The 20,936-nt window shown below is 46.3% G+C and overlaps 1 protein-coding gene across 1 annotated transcript in view; it reads right to left on the bottom strand.

Moving 5' to 3' along the window:
* The window catches only part of SPPL3 (signal peptide peptidase like 3), a 57,980-nt gene extending 55,867 nt beyond the window's left edge, over nucleotides 1-2,113 (bottom strand). The window contains exon 1 of the mRNA XM_034791461.1: nucleotides 1,992-2,113. Coding sequence (XP_034647352.1) covers nucleotides 1,992-2,113 — 122 coding nt within the window. The remainder of the gene's footprint in view (nucleotides 1-1,991) is intronic.
* Nucleotides 2,114-20,936: the final 18,823 nt, after the last annotated feature.

Raw genomic sequence — 20,936 nt, 5'->3', positions numbered from 1 at the left:
GCTTTCAACTACCTGAAAAGGGGTTCCAAAGAGAATGGATCTAGACTATTTTCAGTAGTACCAGATGACAGAACAAGGAGTAATGGTCTCAAGTTGCAGTGGGGGAGGTTTAGGTTGGATATTAGGAAAATCTTTTTCACTAGGAGGGTGGTGAAGCACTGGAATGGGTTACCTAGGGAAGTGGTGGAATCTCCTTCCTTAGAGGTTTTTAAGGTCAGGCTTAACAAAGCCCTGGCTGGGATGATTTAGTTGGGGATTGGTCCTGCTTTGAGCAGGGGGTTGGACTAGATGATCTCCTGAGGTCCCTTCCAACCCTGATATTCTATGATATGGCTATGCACCCTTTTTACTGCTATGTAAATCCAAACATCCAACCATAGTAAAATTACAAAGTTTACCCATAACTTCTCCACAAATACAGTATTCACTTTAATTACCCCCTTGGCCATAAGCTAGATGGGTCCAAAACTCTCCTGCACCTAGAAAATTTAAATATTCGTTAATCATCTTATTATACTTGGCTATTTGTTCTCCATACTTTCTTTGGCCTTTTTGCTTATATACCTTCTGTAACATTTTCTTTGATGAAAGGCTTCTTCAGCTCTAATACTATCCAAAGTGCAATATTACCAGTCTGAATATCAAGTAATACCTGCCTAACCTTAATGATAGGGACAGCCATTTCTTCCCCCCAAAAAATCACTGTTTGCATTATACAACTTTGCTTAATGTACGATGGGATTCAGCAACTTTTATCTTAAGGGTTGCCACCTGGACCATTTGAGACTTGAGTTTACTCTCACCTGGTTTTGGACATTAAAAAAAATGATGCGATGTATTGCTCACTGTAACAACAAAGAGGCACCTTAAAGTCTAGCAGATTTATTTGGGCATAAGCTTTCGTGGGTAAAATAACCCCCACTTCTTCAGATGCATGGAGTGAAATTACAGATGCAGGCATAAATATACTGACACATGAAGAGAAGGGAGTTGCTCATTGTGAATTTCTGGCTGTTTACCATAGACTTATTAGTAACAAGAAGTTATGTACTATTGTTTTCCCCAAGCTTGATAAATAAAGCAAACATGTTTTGCATAATTTTTGAAATATTAGGGGTGCAACTAACTAGATTTTACATATTTTGTTCATCTGGTACACCTTGTCTCTTGGCTATATTCAAAGTAGTCAAACATTTCATACTTGATGCAGTACATTCTGTATTCCCTTCCTCCCTGAACTGCCGCAGTTCAAACGGTTTCTCTAAACTAAACTGGAGGCCCCGAACACAATGGATAGTTACTTTCACAACTTTCCTGCTATGCATGGGTCAACTGATTTAATTTGTAAAGAGATTCAAATATATTTTACAGGTTTCAGTTACAGCAACCACCAAGTCCATGATGTGGAAAACAGTGGCAAGCAGTTATACAGTCCTCTGTGACTTTGCTATATGGACTATTTATCAAAAATACCTTATTTAATCCTTTTGTAGCCTCCAAGATAGTTTCAAGTGGATGGGGAAAATGTGTCCCTGGCTAATTTAATCCATGTATAGTGTAAAATGCTGCTGTGGTATACTTGATTTGCCTTCACATAGCTGATGCTACTGTGGCATACTTTAACCTTGATTTGCCTTCACATAATTACATACTTCAGAAACTGATCTTCCAAATACACCAGGTCTTTCCATTTTCTCTCTCTCCTTTATATCCTTCTCAGAACCGAAAGTAAAAATTTAAAGTCCATTTACAACAAGTATCAGTCTAAGATAGAAATAAACACACATACTAAATAAAGTCAGACCGCTAACTGCTAAGTATTAGTCAGTTCTTTGTTACATCTTCTAGAATAGGTCTAGCTCTAACTGACAGATGTGTCTTCCCCCTCCTAACAAGCAGGCACTGACATGACTAATGTGCTGAATGCAAAAGCTCTTCATGATGAAGTTTACATCTGAAATATAAATATAAGCTTTAGAGAACAGTCTTACCTGAAGCTGCCATAGACTATAAGGAGAATGGAAATCAGGAACGTAGACACTTGGCTGGAATCCACAAGGGAATATGCCCTAGAATGAGGGAGAGAAAGGCACAATGTGTCACCACAGAGCATCACTTTTCGGTGTCATTTGATAACTCTTTGTCTTATGTTAACAAAACAAATAGGGAACTGAATGACAAATCAACAAGATAGCTATTCCTAGAATGTCAATGCCAAATAAGAAAACACTTAAAAGGCTGACTAATTAGCCTATAATATTCAATGATAGACTCACAAATTATTTGCAGCATTCAAACAGTGATCAAATATGACTTGTGGTAACTTGTGCCAAGCTCACCACACAGGAGCTTCTGCCAAAGCGTCTGGGAGGAGGAAGATGCTTTAGCTTTATCTAATGAAACCATGCCTGTAAGATGCAGCCTTCTCAAATGTTACTTAGTTATAGGACTTAACTGGTAACGCAAAAGGTAGAATGGTGACCAAGCATTATTTCAGAGAAAACAGGCTGCAGCATGCATTTAACTACATCCCACATAACTGGATCCACATTATACCTTACATGCAAGATGGAAATATTTTGATATAGGACTTCTGATAGAGATTTTGGTAAGGACCAAGTCTTAAACTCACTAATGCCAGTTTACTTGCATAGATTTCCTGAGAAATCAGACTTCAGAATACATATGTACATGGCTTCCCACATGTGTTTATAAAGATTCCTAGTAGTCTTATGTTCCTCGTGCCTAAGCTATCTAATTTTTGGTTCCCTACCCCAAGAGCCTTAATTGTACTGTCTAGCTTATATTGCAAACTCTGGGGTAGGGATGGTATCTTTGCCAAATTTATAAAGCAGCAATCTAACAGAATTAAATATGTACATACCACCGCTTGACAAATTTCAAGGTTTTGCATATTTATCTATTTATGCAAAAGTTTCTATTGGGCGTCTAGCATTCACATTTTCAGGGTATGAGGGATATCAAAATGTCTCTAAAGTTAAAACCTGACATGGAACACTTAGCAATCACTGGGATTGCTTCAGTTTCACTCTGCTGCAGGAATTCTGTCCGTACAGGCAATATAAGTTTTTATATCATTTGCATTACTATAATATTCAGGTGCCTTACCCAATGATCCTTCCCCCTGTAAGATTATACCAAAAGAGAATGTCTAGGTCCGGACTTGAGAGGGTGTATGTCCATAAGATTCCCAAAACCTGTACAAAAATTTAGAACTGAGTATATTTCAGAGGTCTGACAGCTAAGAAATTGCCAATAAGCTACTGTAAACAAAAAGGAATTAATGGAAGATGACTAGCTAACTCTGGCTCCAACAAGCATTTAGGTATGTTTACTCATTTTTCTTCTACAATAAATGAATGGTGTGTTATTGGAGAGTCAATTTATGCCTATCTCCTCCATCTGAACTACATGGTACAACATATCAACTCTAATATTTTAGCATGCCAGTGTTTTATCACCCCTGCAAACCCAGATAACTGGCTGGTGTAAGTGTAAGCAAATCTATTCACAACTTTCCCTGTTACAAGATTCACTATTAAATCATAACCCATGAGAAGTTACTATAACCGAGGTTCGCAGCTACTTTGTACTTCAATACACAGGTACCATCAAGAGCTTCAGCAACTTCACCATACTGAACCATATAAATTAAATATACTAGAGTAAAACTATAAAGGCATCAGAGGACAACAAGTGAGAATGGGAATGTATCCATTTATTAAACTGGTTTATTCTTCGATCACTAGATTGAAGGTGAGCAACGGCAAAAGGACAAAAAGTACCCTTTCACTTCTTTATAAAGACCATAGAATGCCTGGGGGGGTTGTTCTCTACTTCACATGCTCCCCCTCACCCTGCCTTTTTATCTACCGTATATACTTGTTCATAAGCCAAATTTTTTAAGTAAAAAAGGGAAGCATCAGAGAAGGGGGTTGGCTTATGAACAGGTATAGAGAGGGAGAGGAGGGACACAGCCCCTCCCCCCCAACAGGGGGAGCAAGCACAGCCAAAAGGGAAGAGGCAGGGCCAGAGTCTCTCCGCTTCTGGCCACGCTGCTCTCCCCCCAGCCTCAGAAGCAGCTGCAGCTCCGGGGCTGGCAAGCTGCGGCCGTGCTGCTTGGCCCCACCTCCCAGAGCAGGCTGTGGGCATGCCGCCCGGCCCGCCGGAGCACACTGCGGCCGTGCCACCCAGCCCAGCCCGCTGGAACATGCTGTGGCCATGCCACTCAGTCTGTCCCGCTGGAGCAAGCTGCGACCGCGCTGCCCAGCCTGCCGGAGTAGGTCCAACCAGGAAAGAGACATCCTGCCCTGGCCCTCCCCAGATAAGGTGGGAAGGGATGGGATAGGGAGAGTGTGGGGGTCCCGAGCTAGGGGTGAGGTCAGCTTCTCCCATCCCAAAACATTTCCCCACCAGTTGCTGTCCTGGCCCGTCAGGGTAAGCAGCTGGTGCGCCGGGACATTTTGTTTACTTAGGTTTACCTCCGTGCCTGTGGACGCTCGAGGTAAACAAACCATCTCGGCCCACCAGCGGCTTATCCTGATGGCCTGGGAGCCAAAGTTTGCTGACCCCTGAATTATAGGGTCAGCTTATGAATGGGTCATAAACATTTTCCATTTTTACTTATCCATCTTGGGAGGGTTGGCTTATAAACAAACCGGCTTATGATCGAGTATATACACAGAGGGTAGCCAAAACCTAGCATTTCCTCTTTTTGCTTGAAGAGACTTGGAACTGAAGAAATAATGGGATGAGATCATAAGACAAACCACAGCAATGGAACTGGGAAAACATTTTTAGGCCATGTCTACACTACAAACTTCGGTCGACAAAAGTTATGTTGGCATAAAGCTGCGGCAGGTAGTACAATAAAACCTCAGAATTACGTAAACCTTGGGAATGTAGGTTGTTCGTAATGCTGAAATGTTGATAACTCAAAAATGTTATGGCTGTTTCAAAAGTTCACAACTGAACATTGACTTAATACAGCTTTGAAAAAAAAGGGGGGGGAGGAGCAGCATTTTTCTTCTGCATAGTAAAGTTCAAGTTTAACGCAGTAATGTACTGTATTTGATTTTTTTTCCCCTCTGCTGACTGATTGTATACTTCTAGTTCCAAATGAGGTGTCTGGTTGACCGATCAGTTCGAAACTCTGTTGTTCGTAACTCTGAAGTTCTACTGTATATCGTTTGTGCGTGTGCACACTTGGCTCTTCACGTCAGCACTGCACATACTCATCAGGAGCGCTTGTGTCAATGCGCAGCGCAGTGCATTATTGGTCCATATCCCAGCGTGCAACCAACCACTACCCAGCATACTATCTCTTAGGAAGTTTTGGCAACGCATGCTGCGACAGAAATGAGTTGGGCAGGAGTGACTGGGAGCAAGGGTGCAACTGTCTCCATCCCATAGTGTCATCTATATCCCATAGTTTTTGCACAGTTTGTAAAAATCCCATGAACCTGCATGTCCCTCCTCATTGTTCACCATCTCCAACAGAAGCATGGAGCCTGCACAGCTCTGCATTATTGTCATAAGCGTCACAAGCACAGGACACATGATTCTCCAGTATCTGCAGAGGTGTAAGAGGAACTGAATCAGTGAGGAACATGACAATTTCTTGGATGACAGATTGCTGTGGGACATAGCAAGAACCAATTCAAGGTTGTGGGTGGCGTTCACACAGCAGCTGCAGATGGTGGAGCACTGCTTCTTAAAAATGAACACTGATTGGTGGGATCGCATTGTAATGCAGGCTTGGGATGATGAGCAGTGGCTGCAGAACTCTCGGATGTTCAAAGCCACATTCCTGGACCTGTGTGCCATGCTCACCCCAGTCCTCCAGCCACAGGGAAAAACAGAATGAGAGTTGCACTGGCAGTGGAGAAGCAAGTGGAAATTGCACGGTGGAAACTTGCAGTGCCTTATACCTCATTCTGTGCACTAACTGCCCCAATAACAATTATGTGGCTGAAACCAGACCATCACTACATTCTTGAACAAACTCACACAATGATAAAAGACAAAGGGTATGTCTTCACTAGCACTGTTAAAGCATTGCTGTAGCAGCGCTTTAACATGGCTGTGTAGTTGCGGCACCTGCGCTGAAAAAAAAAAAAAAACCCACCTCCATTAGGGGAGTAGCTACCAGCATTGCTGCACTGTCTACAATGCCACTCTGCAGCACTGAAGTTTGCAGTGCTTAGGAGTGGTTTTTTTTCACACCCCTGAGCGAGAAAGTTGCAGCGCTGTAAAGTGGCAGTGTAGACAAGGCCAAAAATAATACCCTATCATCTGTGAACACTTTTCACGAAGCAATCGCTTTGTATCTGACCTATCAGTCATCCTCAAAACACTTAACACTTTCAAAAGACGAGCCTAGGGAACCACGGCTAATGAGAGCTGCAGGGGTGGTGCCTGCAGGCAGAAGCAGCGCGCAGAGCTGCCTAGCCACGCCTCTGCCCCCAGGTAAGTGCCGCCCAGAGCCCACCTTGTCCCGTGCCGTGCCCCAACCCCCTCCCACACCCAAACTCTGCTTGGGGGAGGGCGGGGGGGAGAGAGAGAGAGAGACACGGGACCAGGTAAGGAGCCTGCCAGCCCGACCAACACCTCCCCTGGCACCAGCAGGGGTCTCAGGCTGCCACCCCCCCCCCCCCCAGCCCGGTCCCCCCCCCCCCCCCCCAGCACCTGTGAGGCCTGCGGTCAGCCCGCCCCCCCACCCCATTTTATTCATGAGTATTTTTAGTAAAAGTCATGGACAGGTCACGAGCCACGAATTTTTGTTTATTGCCCGTGACCTCTACTAAAAATACCCGTGACTAAAACGTAGCCTTAAATATAATATACACTCAGCAAGGTATTTAATACATTAAGTTACAAGACAAGGCTCTACTAGTCATCATTCCTTCCCTCCTGCACACAAGGTTCTCCACTCTGTAATATGCTATATGACAGATATGACCAACTGTACAACAGCATATTCCCACAATTATCCAGTATTGCTGCTTGTTCACGGAACAGTTTGACATGTTTAAAAATGTACGAAGTGGGTGATTTTTTTAGTTTTGGGGCTCAATGATTTGTCTCACCCATAATACACTCAGATTTGAACCAAGTATTGTTTTTAAATTAAGTTTATTGCACTACACTGAAGTGAAAAACAATTCTATATGAACACTGGAATCACCCTTACATAAGCCTATCAAAGCATTGCAGCCGAGATTAGCACAGTGACCTGTTGATTCTAGGTGGTAAGCAGTGTTTTCATCCTGCATACAGCAGAGTTGCAGATACAGCAGCATTATGTACAGTGGAGTTGCATCATAGGCGCATTTAATGTATGCGATTTTAACTATACACGCTCTGCAAAACAAAAAAAAGAAAAATAATTTAAATATTGTACCTGTAGTGCGGGTGATTCCGCCCACTATTCCACTCAATGAGTGTTTGACTATACCGATTTTCGCCTTACGCGCTGACTTCAGAACTTAACCCCCGCGGAAGATGCAAGTCCCCTGTATTCAAAGTAGACAGTGGAGTGTTCCCAGTTTCTCTGCATAAGGATTTTTTTTAGGAAGGTGTTCCAAAAACAACTCAGACTCAGTACCATATTACCATGTTGCCAGTACAATCCACTCCCACAGGCACTTTCAGCAGGGGAGCCCCAAACAGGTCTAAGGGAGTCACAAACATCCTTCCTTTCTTCATTATTTGGTGGGAAGGAGTTCAAAAGCTTTTTTCTGTTACATGAAGTCACGATATCAAACACACCGAGAACTACACTACAGGATTCAAACAAGGAACTCTCAATGGCTACACTACGGACGCGACAACATCACAGCTACAGCACTGCAGCTGTAGCGCCATACTATAGATACTCACTACAGTGACACATGGGGTTTTACTGCCACTGTAGTTAATCCAACCCTCATAGAGGTGGTAGCTAGGTCAATGGATGAATCCTTCCATTGACCTAGCAGTGTCAACACCAGGGCTCACGGCAGTTTAACTGAATCTCTGAAGAGTGTGAATTTTTCACACCCCATAGCCACCTAGCTAAGGGCTTGGCTACACTTGCGCATTAGAGCACATTAAAGCATCCCCGAGCACCCTAGCTCACTACCCATCCACACTGGCAAGGCACGTAAAGCACTCTGACTCCATGGCTAGAGCGCTCCTGGTACTCCACCTCGGCAAGAAGATTAACACTTGGTGCGCATTGGCTGAAACACTGGAGCATCAGTGTGAACGAGGTGTGGCATTACTGAGCTCTGATCAGCCTCCAGAAATGTCCCATGATCCCCTTAAGTCAAGTGGCCACTCTTGTCATTGTTTTGGAATCACTGCAGGAATGAGGATATGCCCTTTGAAAGCTCAGTTTCTGACAGCCGGCTGCTTATCTGCTGCGAGACAAAGCAACCATTAGTGTGGAATGCTGTGAGAGAGAGGAGGGGCAGCCGGGGGAGGGGAGGGGGGAGTCTATTGCTGTCTGAACTTACAAGACAGCATGCTGACATGCTCTCAGCCCGCCAAAAACCCATTCTCTCTCCCCCCACATACACACAACACACTCCACCCCACCTCCCTCATTTGAAAAGCAAATTGCAGCCACTTGCATGCTGGGATAGCTACCACAATGCACTGTTCTCTGTGGCCGTTGCAAGAGCTGCTAATGTGGCCACACCAGTGAGCTTGCAGCTGTCAGCGTGGACAGACTGCAGCACTTTCCCTACTGCGCTCTACGAAGGTGGGTTTAACTCTCAGCGCTCTACATCTGCATGCCCTTAAGGCTAAATAAGGTCTGATCCCACTAGAATTGCCTTTCTTCATATACCCTGGAGACATGGAATGTTAAAGAGTATTGTTCAAGCCTGTGTATAGAAATGCTTCCTGAAACCTGACATCTTAAATGTTGGTTAGTTCGCTAATGGATTAAAACCCTTGATCCCGAGACAAGAGTTTTTAATCACTTAATCTAGACCCAGAATAAGGATCTGCAGTAAGTGGGGAAATTACACTGCGAGTCATTTTATAATCTACATAGTTTTTTGGACACGATTCAAAATTCCAGAAATCTGCAAATCCATTTATATTTGGAACAGACATCTAAACGTGAATCTAATTTAGCCAGTGCAGGAGACAGGTTATTATGAATACATATGTAAATGTTAACCAGGTCATAACTGGAGCTATATCACTAGAGTGCCGAACAAAGTTGTGCTAAATATTTTTTTCAAAGAAGGATGCAACCAGGAAAAGTAATAGGAAGTTTGAGAGAAATTATCAACTTTATGCAATGACGTTCATCGCAGAGTTTTCACTGAATGTCTACCAGGAACGTCAGTCACGTTAACTAAATGATTAGCAGTCAGAACAGTAGTGGAGGATTATACATGCAAAATACCTGGTCTCAAAACAGAAGTTATCCCTTGACTTAAAATTCCATTAAAAAAGCACTTTGTAGTACTTGTTACAGTGCTGATCAGAATGGAAAGGCTAGCTCTTTCCTGGTTCCTGCTTTCATTCAGAAAACCAGCTGCTGAACAAAGGTAGGTAACTGGCTTCTGACTTCTGAAGGTTCCGGTTTAGTACTGTAGTTCGTTACTCAGCTGTACACCAAATGAAAAGCATTCTGGTGAGGTTCAATGCTTAATAAGATTCTTTTGCTACCATACCGCCAATTAAACATACATTCTGGAACGTGGGTTTTAAAGGATACTTAACCAGACTAGCAAGGGCCATGAAAATAAACTCAAGCTTACTGATTTTGCCAGGAAATCTAATGGATAAAACATTTCAAAAGCTGATGTTATTAGGTCATTACCAAATCCACAATTAAATTTAATACTCCCCATAAACTCTACTTTCCCATCTGCAGACAAAAAACAACCCAAAAGTTTTCTCTAGGACTGAAGACCATAGTCTGAACTTCCAGTTTTGCAGGGCCATTGCTGATTTTAATAACTGGCCCGCCATCAGACATCTCTATTCTAGCTGATTTAAGGGCAAGTGCTTACAACACAGAGCCTGCTAAAGGCATGCCAAGACAGAGACACAGCAAGCACTGTTCTACAACATTCTGTGTGTCAGCCTTCTAGCTATACAATGAGAGCATTCTTGTCTACACAACAATCCAAGCAGCCAGCTCTTTAGCCTGGCACAGAGAGCTCCATAGACATTTACCTACAGAACAATTCCAGGAATACCGAGCTATTCAGCCACACAACCACTTCCACACTCCTCAAACACTACGTGTGGAAAGCATGTACCATGGTACAAGCTACAACAGGCAGTCCAAGCAATTTTTCCCCCCATTCTGGACAAAAGTGAATAACCTCTATATCCCCAGTAGTACATACACACTTTGTGCTCTGCTAGATAATATGTTGTTCAGCTAGTAAAGCGTCTCAACAGCAAACCTAACGTAGTTCAACTGCAGAGATCACTCACAAGCTCTTTTCCTCCCACTCAGCAATCTGGGGTCCAAAGCATGCATCTCTTTTCCTTCTTTCTCTGTGGTAAAGTAGCATCATTCATTTGGCTTCCCCAAACCGGACCACTTGGGAGCTTCCAACAAAGGCTTCCTTTAACACTGTCATTCCTACTCATTCTAGTAACGTGTACTATTTCTTTAATTCCTCAGACTACCCACTTGCATGCTATTCTTTCTACGGCTTTGTCTACACTACAAAGTTTTGTCGACAAAAACAATGGATGCATACACACTGCAATGCAACTTTTGGCTGCAAAAATGCACTGTTTTAGTGACAAAATAAAACCACCCCGATGAGAGAGAGAAGGCTTTATGTGCAAATTTTTTGTTGGCAAAGTGCCAGTGTAGACACCATGCTTGATTTTATTGCTTTAATTGGCCTCCAGAAGGTGTCCCACAATGCCCATCCTAAACTCCACTGCCCTGCAGCCAGGTACATCCACCCCTCCCCTGTAGAAGCCCTGTGAATTTTTGAAATTCCATTTCCTGTTTACTTGGTGTGGAGAGGTCTCAACGCACCTTCCCAGGTGACCATGGCAGGTTATCACAGCAAACGCTCTCCTGCTTGGACCACTACGGAGCTGCTGGATCTGCTCAGTATATGGGGAGAGGAGGCTGTGCAGTCCCAGCTGCGCTTGAGCCATAAGAATTTTGATACCTACGGGTAGATTTCTCAAGGCTTGTGCAAAAAGGGCTATGTTTGGGACACGCTGCAGTGCAGAGCGAAGATTAAGGAGCTGAGGCAGGCGTACCATAAGGCGAGGGAGACAAACCATCGCTGCACCTACGACCTGCTGGTTCTATAAGGAGCTGGATGCGATCCTCGGTGATGACCCCACTTCCACCGCCAATAGCCCCTGGGTATACTTCGGTGGGCCTGGCGACAGTAGAAGAGGATCGATCCCGGAGGACAAAGTCACTGATGAAGAGGTGGAATTAGATAATGATGTGGAGCTCCTGGTGTGGTCGCCCAGTAGGACAGGCAGCCAGGAACTGTTCACCACTCTGGAGGTGTCTAGCCAGTCTCAGCAGTTGCTCTCCGGCAAGCAAGAAGCAGGAGAGGAGACGCTTCATAAGTGGGTGTGGTTTGTGTAGTGTGGAGGTGGGTTCAGGGTATAGATATGTACAAGGCTGGTTCTGTTTCTGTGAGTTGGACATTTCCCTGTTTAGCTATTCAGTACAGTGGAATAGGGTGTTGATGCACACAGAGATCTCACAGGAATCCTCCAGAGAGATCTCTAGGAAAGTTTCCTGGAGGTAGTTGGTAATCTTCTGCGAAGGTTCCTTGGCAGAGCAGCTTTGTTCCTTCCCCCACTGGAAATTTTCCCGTGCCATTTGGCAATCACTTGTGCAGGGACCAAAGCAGTACATAGGCGAGCAGCATAAGGACAAGGGCGGAAGCCAGAAGCAGTTGTTAGATGTACCCTCGCTTCCCTGCTTACCCTCAGCAGTGAGATATCTTCTACCATGACCCCCACCTGTGGGAAAGTGTGGAAGAATTTTACAATTTTTTCCATAGTTGGCTGCACCACAAGCCTTGCAGAGTGCTCTTTTCCCCATGTAAAGCACCCCCCAGCCAACACTCACCATGCTTTGGCTGTTCACAGAGATGCGTGCTTGCCAAGGTCAGTTAGAAAGTGATTGTTTCTGGTACAAAAGGTGTATTTTACTGAAATGTTTCAATGCTGTGGGTGAACTTAATCGTGATTCTTTGCATTGTTCCTTCTGCTTCGGCAGATGTGGCCTTCAGGAACATCCCACACACACCAGCCGAGTGTCTGCGCCAGATAAGAAAGCGCCCAAGACGGAACAAAAACGACATGTTCCTGGAGGTACTGCACTTCTTCAATGCAGAAAAAAGGGAATGCAAGGAATGGAGGAAAGCTGAAAGGCAGGTGCCCACCCCCTCCTGCAGCACATTCAGAACTCTTTCCCCTTTCCAGGACTTCTCGGTTTCCCCTTCACTCCACCCTGTGGGACAATTTTCAAAATGACAGCACTAAATGCAAACTTTTTGAATGGTAACTCACCTTTCTTTCCTACAAATTGAGATAGCAGGCAATTTAATCACTTGCTTACTGGAATGTAAGGCCCCAAATGTCACCATTGCTTTCTAGGAAAACTATGTGTAATGTAACATTACAGCATCAATCACATTACTGTTCTCATTTTCAAAGTGTTGCCCCAAAGCCTTCCTGATTCAAATGGACCCCCCGATAGCCCTGGTATGTGGCTGCTCAAAATCAGCGGCCAAGCAGCCTGCCTCAACTCTCCACCCCTGAGAAAATCTTTCACCCTTAGCTTCACAAAGAGTATGAAGTGTATAACATGCAGCTATGACCATGGGAATATTATCCTTATTGAGTTCTAACCTGCCATAAAGGCATTGTCAGTGCATCTTTAATCTGCCAAATGCACATTCCACTGTCATCTGGCACCTACTCAGCCTGTTGTTGAACCGCTCCTTACTGCTGTCCAGGTTTCCCGTGTAAGGTTTCATGAGCCATGGATGTAAGGGGTAGGCCATGTCTCCCAGGATCACTATGGACATTTCAACAACATCCCCCACTGTAATCTTCTGGTCTGGAAAGAAAGTCCCCGCTTGTAGCTTTCTATACAGGCCGGTGTTCCTGCATATGCATGCGTCATGCATCTTCCTGGACCACTCCACGCTGATGTCAGTGAAACACCCACGGTAATCCACAAGCGCTTGCAACACCATGGTTAAATACCCCTTCCTATTGATGTACTCCATTGCAAGGTAGTCTGGTGCCAAAATTGGAATGTGTGCCCCATCTATAGGCCCTCCACAGTTAGGGAAACCCATTTCTGCAAAGCCGTCCACTATTTCACGCACATTTCCCAGAGTCACGGTCCTTAGGAGCAAGATGTAATTAACTGCCCTGCATACTTGCATTAACGCAGTCCCAACAGTCAACTTCCCAACTCCAAATTGATTTGCAACCAACCAGTAGCAGTCTGGAGTCGCCAGCTTCCACACAGCGATTGCCATACAGTTCTCTACTGATAGGACAGCACTCGTTCTGGTGTCCTTGCGCCGCAGTGCTGGGGCAAGCTCCGCACACAGTTCCAGGAAGGTGGTTTTCTGCATCCAAAAGTTCTGTAGCCACTGCTCATCATCCCACACCTGCATGACGATACAATCCCACCATTCAGTGCTTGCTTCCTGAGCCCAAAAGCGACAGTCCACCCTCTGCAGCTGCTCTGTGAATGCCAAAAGCAATCTAAAGTTGCTCCTATCCATATCACACAGCATGTCAGGCAACTGGGAGTCTTCTTCAGTTAGGAACGTCACGATTAACTGCACTGCCACCCGTCATGTCTTCATGACAGTTATCAGAGCACAGGAGAGCAGTGTGAGATCCATCCTTTCTCACAAAGATGCCGGGATGCACAGCAAACAAGGGCCATTAGAAAATGCTGCGAAAGAAAGCCAGAAGCCCATAGAATGCTGGGATAGAAAGCAACGCTTCGTTGGACATTAAGCCCAGTCCCAAAATGCGCTGCGATCTGCTCCGCCTTCCCACAAGACCTAGTAGCAGAAGGTGTTGAGCTGGACTGTGGGATAGGTATCCACAGTGCGCTGCCCTCATTATCAATGCTAGTGCCCGAGTGTGGACACACACTGCTGGCAGAAGGAGTGAGTGTGAACATACAATACAAATTTTTATTATAGTGCTTTTTGAATGTCGACATAACTTTTGTCGACAAAACTCTAGTGTAGACAAGTCCTAATTTCCCTCCAGAGTTCATCCTCCATTGTGACAGCCATAAGGACATATCCCTTTATACTTCCCCCAACCTTATACCTTTGATTCTTACATTGTTGCCACTCTCTAATGATTTTAAAAGGAATTCCATAAAATCTGATCAACACTGCTTCTAGACTGATGGGAAAAGTCACTTAAGGAAGTGCTTTGTATTGCCTCTCCTATCAATTTGTCATCTGTGTTGTGTCTCTGCAGCACACTCAATCCACAATGGACCAAAGAACAAGGCACCAGGCCCATGAATCAAATCTAGGTTTCTTGAATAACAGCACAGAGCACTAGCTACTAAGTAGCCTCTATATCTCAGAGACTAGGACACTGTAACTAAATCCAATGAAAAACCTCAGGCCACAAAGCAATGACACCAGCAATAAATGCCACTGCTCTGGTCTTACACCTCCATGGACAAACAGGATTTTGAGAGAAAGAAAGAAAAGAATGTATATTGAATGGCAGTGCCTTTAGATATGAACTGCCCTCACACAGGGCCCCTTATACCCAGCAACAGAAAAGTTTGGCCATGGCACCGTTGTGTTCTCTCCTTTCGTGCATTTACAGTATGCGTAACTGAATACAATCAATACGGCAGCAATGGAAGGAAAACAACCATCTTAAAAAGGATCCTTTCAGAAACAGAGGCCAGCTGCAGTTCACCAAAACACATGTAAAAACAGAAATTGGTAATTTATTTTAATAGACATTTCTATATCACTCACCATAGTATTTGAGCACCTTTAAGATGAAGGAGGAAAAATCAAACAATTGTTAAACCATAAAGTAGGCATAACAGTTAGGCTAGCCTATGTTCGTTAAAATGAAATACACAGGCCATTCATTTTGTTTAGAGGAATAGTTATACAATTTTTAGACTTCTGAGTTAAAGCCTACATCTATATCAATTTCCAACATTGCAATGTTTAGTTTCCTATAAGGTTTCCATTGTTTTTCTCGAGTCCCACTCACTGGATTGGCTTAAAAAACGTCAGCCTTCTATATAGCATGTGTACATGGGTCAATGTAAGTGCTTCATGTTAGGCAATTCAGCATTTAAAAAGTACTTATTCAGTATTGTAATAAAAAATTATAATAAAGAATTAAAATCCTTTTAGGATGCAACAGACAAAACATTTTAAGATATGGCATGCACAGAGATGAAAATCTGAATAGGAGTTTCTCTGCTACTTGTTTAAATAGCTTTACAAAGGACTCAAACACAATTTATTCCAATCCACAGTCTTTATTTCAGACAATGGTATATCCAGTGAGTTCTCAAAATGAACATGATTTGACATTTAATTGTTTGACAGCTGACTTGCTCATTGACAATCCACTTGTGCACAGATAGGTACATGTAAGAAATTGCAATTGTTCAGACATGCCCTGTCTCATTTAATATAGCCACTCACATAGTAAACAGATAACTGTTTCCTGAGTCATAGATTAAAGAGACCATTCAAAAGAAACCTTAAACTAACTTTGGGACCTAGTATCTGTTACTAATGTGTGGACATTGTCTAGGCTCAAGATTTACAAGAGTTCAAATTCCTGAAATCATTTCACTTTTCACTGGGTCTCAGTTTCTAGAGCCCTCCAGTACTAGGTAGGTTCAATTATCGATCCTCAACCATGAAAGTATAGATAGTTCCCTTTTAGTTCAGCTCACTAGCCCATTCCAACTTCTGGGGGGGGAAAATGGCTATGCGTGAAGCAGCTTCACAAAGCTTCACACACCCTTTAATGCAAATTAAAGGCCTTACTTCATTCAACAAAAATGGTATTCCATAGCCACACTTATGACACACCACTTTTATCCCTGATCTATTTTATCTTACTGCTGGGGAAGTGACAAAAGATGGTTATTGACCTTTGTAACTGTTCTTCAAGATGTGTTACTCATATCCATTCCAATTAGGCGTGCGCGCACCGCGTGCACCATCGTCGGAAGATTTTTACCCTAGCAACACTCGGTGGGTCGGCTGAGGCGCCCCCTGGAGTGGCGCGCTTATGGCGCCCGATATATGCCCCTGCCGACCCAGTGCCCCCTCAGTTCCTTCTTGCCAGCTACTCCAACAGAGGGGAATGAGGGTGAGTTTGGAATGGATATGAGCAACACATCTCGAAGAACAACAGTTACAAAGGTGAGCAACCGTCTTTTCTTCGAGTGCTTGCTCATATCGATTCCAATTAGGTGACTCCCAAGCCTTACCTAGGCAGTGGGGTCGGAGTGAAATGTCGCGGAGCGAAAGACCGCTGAACCAAATGCCGCATCATCCCTGGACTGCTGCACTATGGCATAGCGGGAAGCGAAGGTATGTACCGATGACCAAGTCGCTGCTCTACAGATCTCCTATATGGGCACATGAGCCAGGAAGGCGGAGGACGAAGCTTGAGCCCGAGGGGAGTGGGTGGTCAAGTGTGTAGCTGGGACACCAGCTAAGTCATAGCACGCACGGATACATGATGCAATCCAGGACGAGATGCGCTGGGTGGAGACCGGGAGGCCCTTCATCCGGTCTGCCACAGCCGGGTCATCTTTCTAAAAGATATCTTTCAACCGATGTAAAAGGCGAGGGCCCTGCGAACATCTAGGGAGTGCAGCTGTTGCTCCCGTCAAGAGGTGTGCGGCTTCGGATAAAAGATTAGATGTCTTGGTTGACATGAAAGGACACCACCTTAGGAAAGAAGGTGGGGTGTGGTAGCAGCTGTACTTTGTCCTTACGAAACACCGTATACGGTGGTTCCAATGTGAGAGCTCTAAACTCCGATACACGTCTCGCCAAGGTTATAGCTACGAGGAAGGCAGTCTTCCAGGAAAGGTACAGGAGCAAGCAGGTCGCCATGGGCTCAAAGGGAGCACCCATGAGCCTGGAGAGTACCAGGTTAAGATCCCACATAGGGGCTGGCTGTCTAATTCGTGGGAACAGGCGCTCCAATCCCCTGAGAAATCTAGTGACCACAGGATTGGAGAAGATAGAATGCCCGTCCTCACCCGGGTGGAACAACAAACCCTGTTGTTTTAAGGACAAGAGGTAATCCAAGATGACAGGAACTGACGCCCGTAGGGGGGTCTTGTGATTCCGGGCGCACCAGTAAGAAAAACGTTTCCACTTGGCTAAGTATGTGGATCTAGTAGAGGGCTTTCTGCTCCTCAAGAGTACCTGCTGAACCAAGTGAGAGCAGCACAGCTCAAATTGGTTTAACCATGCAGCATCCACACTGTGAGGTGAAGAGATTGCAGGTCAGGATGGCGGAGCCGTCCGCGACCTTGAGTGATCAGGTCTGGCCACAGCGGGAGTGGGATCGGAGTGTCCTCTGACAGCTCGAAGAGAGTGGTATACCAGTGCTGCCTGGGCCACGCCGGGGCAATCAAGATCAGCCAGGCTCTGTCCCTGCAGAGTTTGAGCAGGACCCCGTGGACTAGCAGGAATGGAGGAAAGGCATAGCACAGGTGAGGCTTCCACTGTTGTAGGAAGGCGTACGAGAGAGAGCCCGGGGAACAACCTTAGAGAGAGCAGAACACCTGGCACTTCCGATTGTCGTGAGAGGCGAATAGGTCTATTAGGGGAAAGCCGCAACTCCAGAAGACAGAATGGATAACATGTGGGTGAACCAACCACTTGTGAGCCAGGAATGATCTGCTGAGGCAGTCCGCTAAGGTATTCTGGACTCCCGGGAGAAACGATGCCACCACATGGACCGAGTGGGCTATGCAGAATTCCCAAAGACGAGTGGCCTCCTGAGAGAGGGGGGACGACCGGGCTCTCCCTTGCTTGTTGATATAAAACATGGTTGTTGTGTTGTCTGTGAGGACTACAACGCAACAGCCTTGAATGTGCTGTTGGAATGCTTGACATGCCAGGCGCACTGCTCTGAGCTCCCGGACGTTGATGTGTAGGGATAACTCTGCTGCTGACCATAGGCCCGGTGTATGAAGATTCCCGATGTGGGCCCCCCCATCCTAGGGATGACGCTTCTGTGACCAGGGACACGGAGGGCTGTGGGGCATGAAATGGCACCTCTTCACACACTACCTTGTGGTCCAGCCACCTGTCTAGAGAGGCTAATATTCCTGGCGGAATGGTAACTATCGTGGCAAGCTGTCCCCACTTGGTCGGTAAACTGTTGATAGCCAGGCCTGCAGCGGCCATAGTCGTAACCTGGCGTATCTGGTCACATACATGCAAGATGCCACGTGTCCCAGGAGGCATAGGCATGGTTTCAAGGTTGAGGTCAGGAAGGTTTGCAGGCTGCGGACTATGTTCGCTATGGACTGGACATGCGCATCCAGCAGAAGTGCCCAGGCTAGGCCAGAATCTAAGACTGCTCCTATGAATTCTATCCTCTGGGTTGGTACCAGAGTAGATTTCATGACGTTGAGCAGTAGGCCTAGAGTCAATTGAACGTGGCCATGGTGGTCTGAAAATTAGACTGCACCTGATCTCTGGAGAGGCCTCGAATGAGCCAGTCATCGAGATAGGGGAACACTTGGATCCGTTGCCGATGAAGGGAAGCAGCTACAACAGCCATGCACTTTGTAAACACCCTGGGGACCGTGGAGAGGCTGAAAGGAAGGACGGTGAATTGGCAGTGCTGTTGGTTGACTACAAAGCGGAGGAAACGCCTGTGGGGCGGGTAAATCGCTATGAGGAAGTACGCATCCTTCATGTCGAGGGCGGCGTACCAGTCTCCAGGGAGAATATAATGATCCCCACGGAAACCATGCGAAACTTCAACTTTTACCATGAATTTGTTGAGTCCGCGCAGGTCCAGGATGGCCATAGCCCCCCTTTTGCTTTGGGGATTAGAAAGAAACGGGAATAAAACCCCTTGCCCCACAGTTCTCTTGGAACCTCTTCTATCGCCCCGATAACCAGGAGCGACTGCACCTCCTGTGTAGAAGGAGCTGCTCGTGAGAGGGGTCCCTGAAGAGGGATGGGGAGGATGGGAGGGAAGGGGGAGACAAAACAAATTGGAGTCGGTATCCACTTTCTACCATGTGTAGGACCCAGCGGTCTGACGTTATGTGCGACCACGCAAGGAGCAAATAGGAAAGGCGGTTGGAGAAGGGTGGAAAAGGATCCTGAAAGGAGACTGGTGCTCCGCCCTCGGGCGCACTTTCCAAAGTTTTGTTTGGGCCCTGCCGAAATCATCGGGGGGGGGGGGCTGATACTGACCCGTCTGAGGGCCAGATTGTCTCCTACCACCCGGGCCACGTCTTCTCGAGAAGTCCTGCCTTGGCCGAGGGGGAGGGTAGAATCTCTGGGGCTGCGGCCTAAAGGGCCTTCTCTGCATTACTGGCATATGCATGCCCAGTGAACGCATGATGGCCCGGTTGTCCTTCAGACTCTGCAGCCTTGAGAACAGACCCTAGCCCTCGAAGGTCCTGGAGAGTCTGTTGCAACTCTGGTGGTAATCCAGAGACCTGCAGCCATGAGATGCAGCGCATGGCTATGCCCGAGGCGAGGGTCCTAGCTGCCGAGTCCGCCGTGTCCAGTGAGACTTGTAAGAAGGTTCTGGCCATCTTCTTGCCCTCCTCTAGTAGAGCTCCAAACTCTTCCCTGGACTCCTGTGGGCCCAACTCTTTGAACTTGGACATAAACACCCACGAATTATAGTCATAACGGCTCAGGAGTGCCTGTTGGTTGGCCACCCTGAGCTGCAAGCCCCCCGCTGAGTAAACTTTGCGCCCAAACAAATGTAGGTGCCTAGCGTCCTTTGACTTAGGCGCAGGGGCCTGTTGGCCATGGTGTTCCCTTTCACTGACCGAAGCCACAACAAGGGAGCACAATTGGGGGTGTGTGTAAACGAACCCGTATTCCTGAGAGGGAATAAAGTACTTCCTTTCCATGTCCTTGGCCATCAGTGGAATAGAGGATGGCGACTGCCAGATTGTCCTGGCAGTGGCCTGTATAGTATGACGGGGAGGGCCACTTGGGACGGTGTCTCCGCCGACAATGTCCACCACAGGGTCCTCTACCTCCACCACTTCCTCCACTTGGAGGTTCATATTGCATGCCACTCTGCGGAGCAGTTCCTGATGGGCCCAGAGGTCCATAGGGGGAAGACCCATAACTGTAGTACCCGCCACTGCCTCATCCGGTGAGGATGAGGAAGATACCCCCGAGGCTAAGGGATCCTAGGTGAGGTCCTCCTGTGGAGGGTCTTGCTGGTCAAAGTCAGTGACGTTAGCAGGATGGGCCTGCAATGGCACAGGAGCAGTTGCCTCAGCATCCCCCCTGGGGGGGGCGGGGGCGGAGAGATACCGTGACCTCCGGTACTTGTGGCTCCGAAGGGGCGGAACGAGATGCCCTCGAAGGAGCCCCTTGGGCTTGATGGTATGTCTAAGGGGTCCAAAAGGACCACTGTGGGGGTTCCTGGCCTGGGTCCTGGCCTTCTTCCAACCACTGGCCTGCATCGCCCTCGCCCTAGGCATGGAAGCCACCTTGAGAGCACAATGACGCAGAAGCAGAGCAGGACGGCCAAGGCGGCGCCATACGGGACGGTGCCAAGTCCTTCGGTGCCGCACGGTGCCAGGGACGTATGCAGAGCAATACCTAGACAGCGAACAGCGCCTGCGGTCACAGCGGTACTGTGAGCCCGATCTAGATCTTGATGGAGATCTCCGACAAGAT

The sequence above is a fragment of the Trachemys scripta genome, chromosome 15, assembly GCF_013100865.1.
Source record: "Trachemys scripta elegans isolate TJP31775 chromosome 15, CAS_Tse_1.0, whole genome shotgun sequence".
In the NCBI taxonomy this organism is placed as follows: Eukaryota; Metazoa; Chordata; order Testudines; family Emydidae; genus Trachemys; species Trachemys scripta.
The sequence above is the reverse complement of the archived record's forward strand: the minus strand, read 5'-3'. Positions and strand labels throughout refer to the sequence as shown.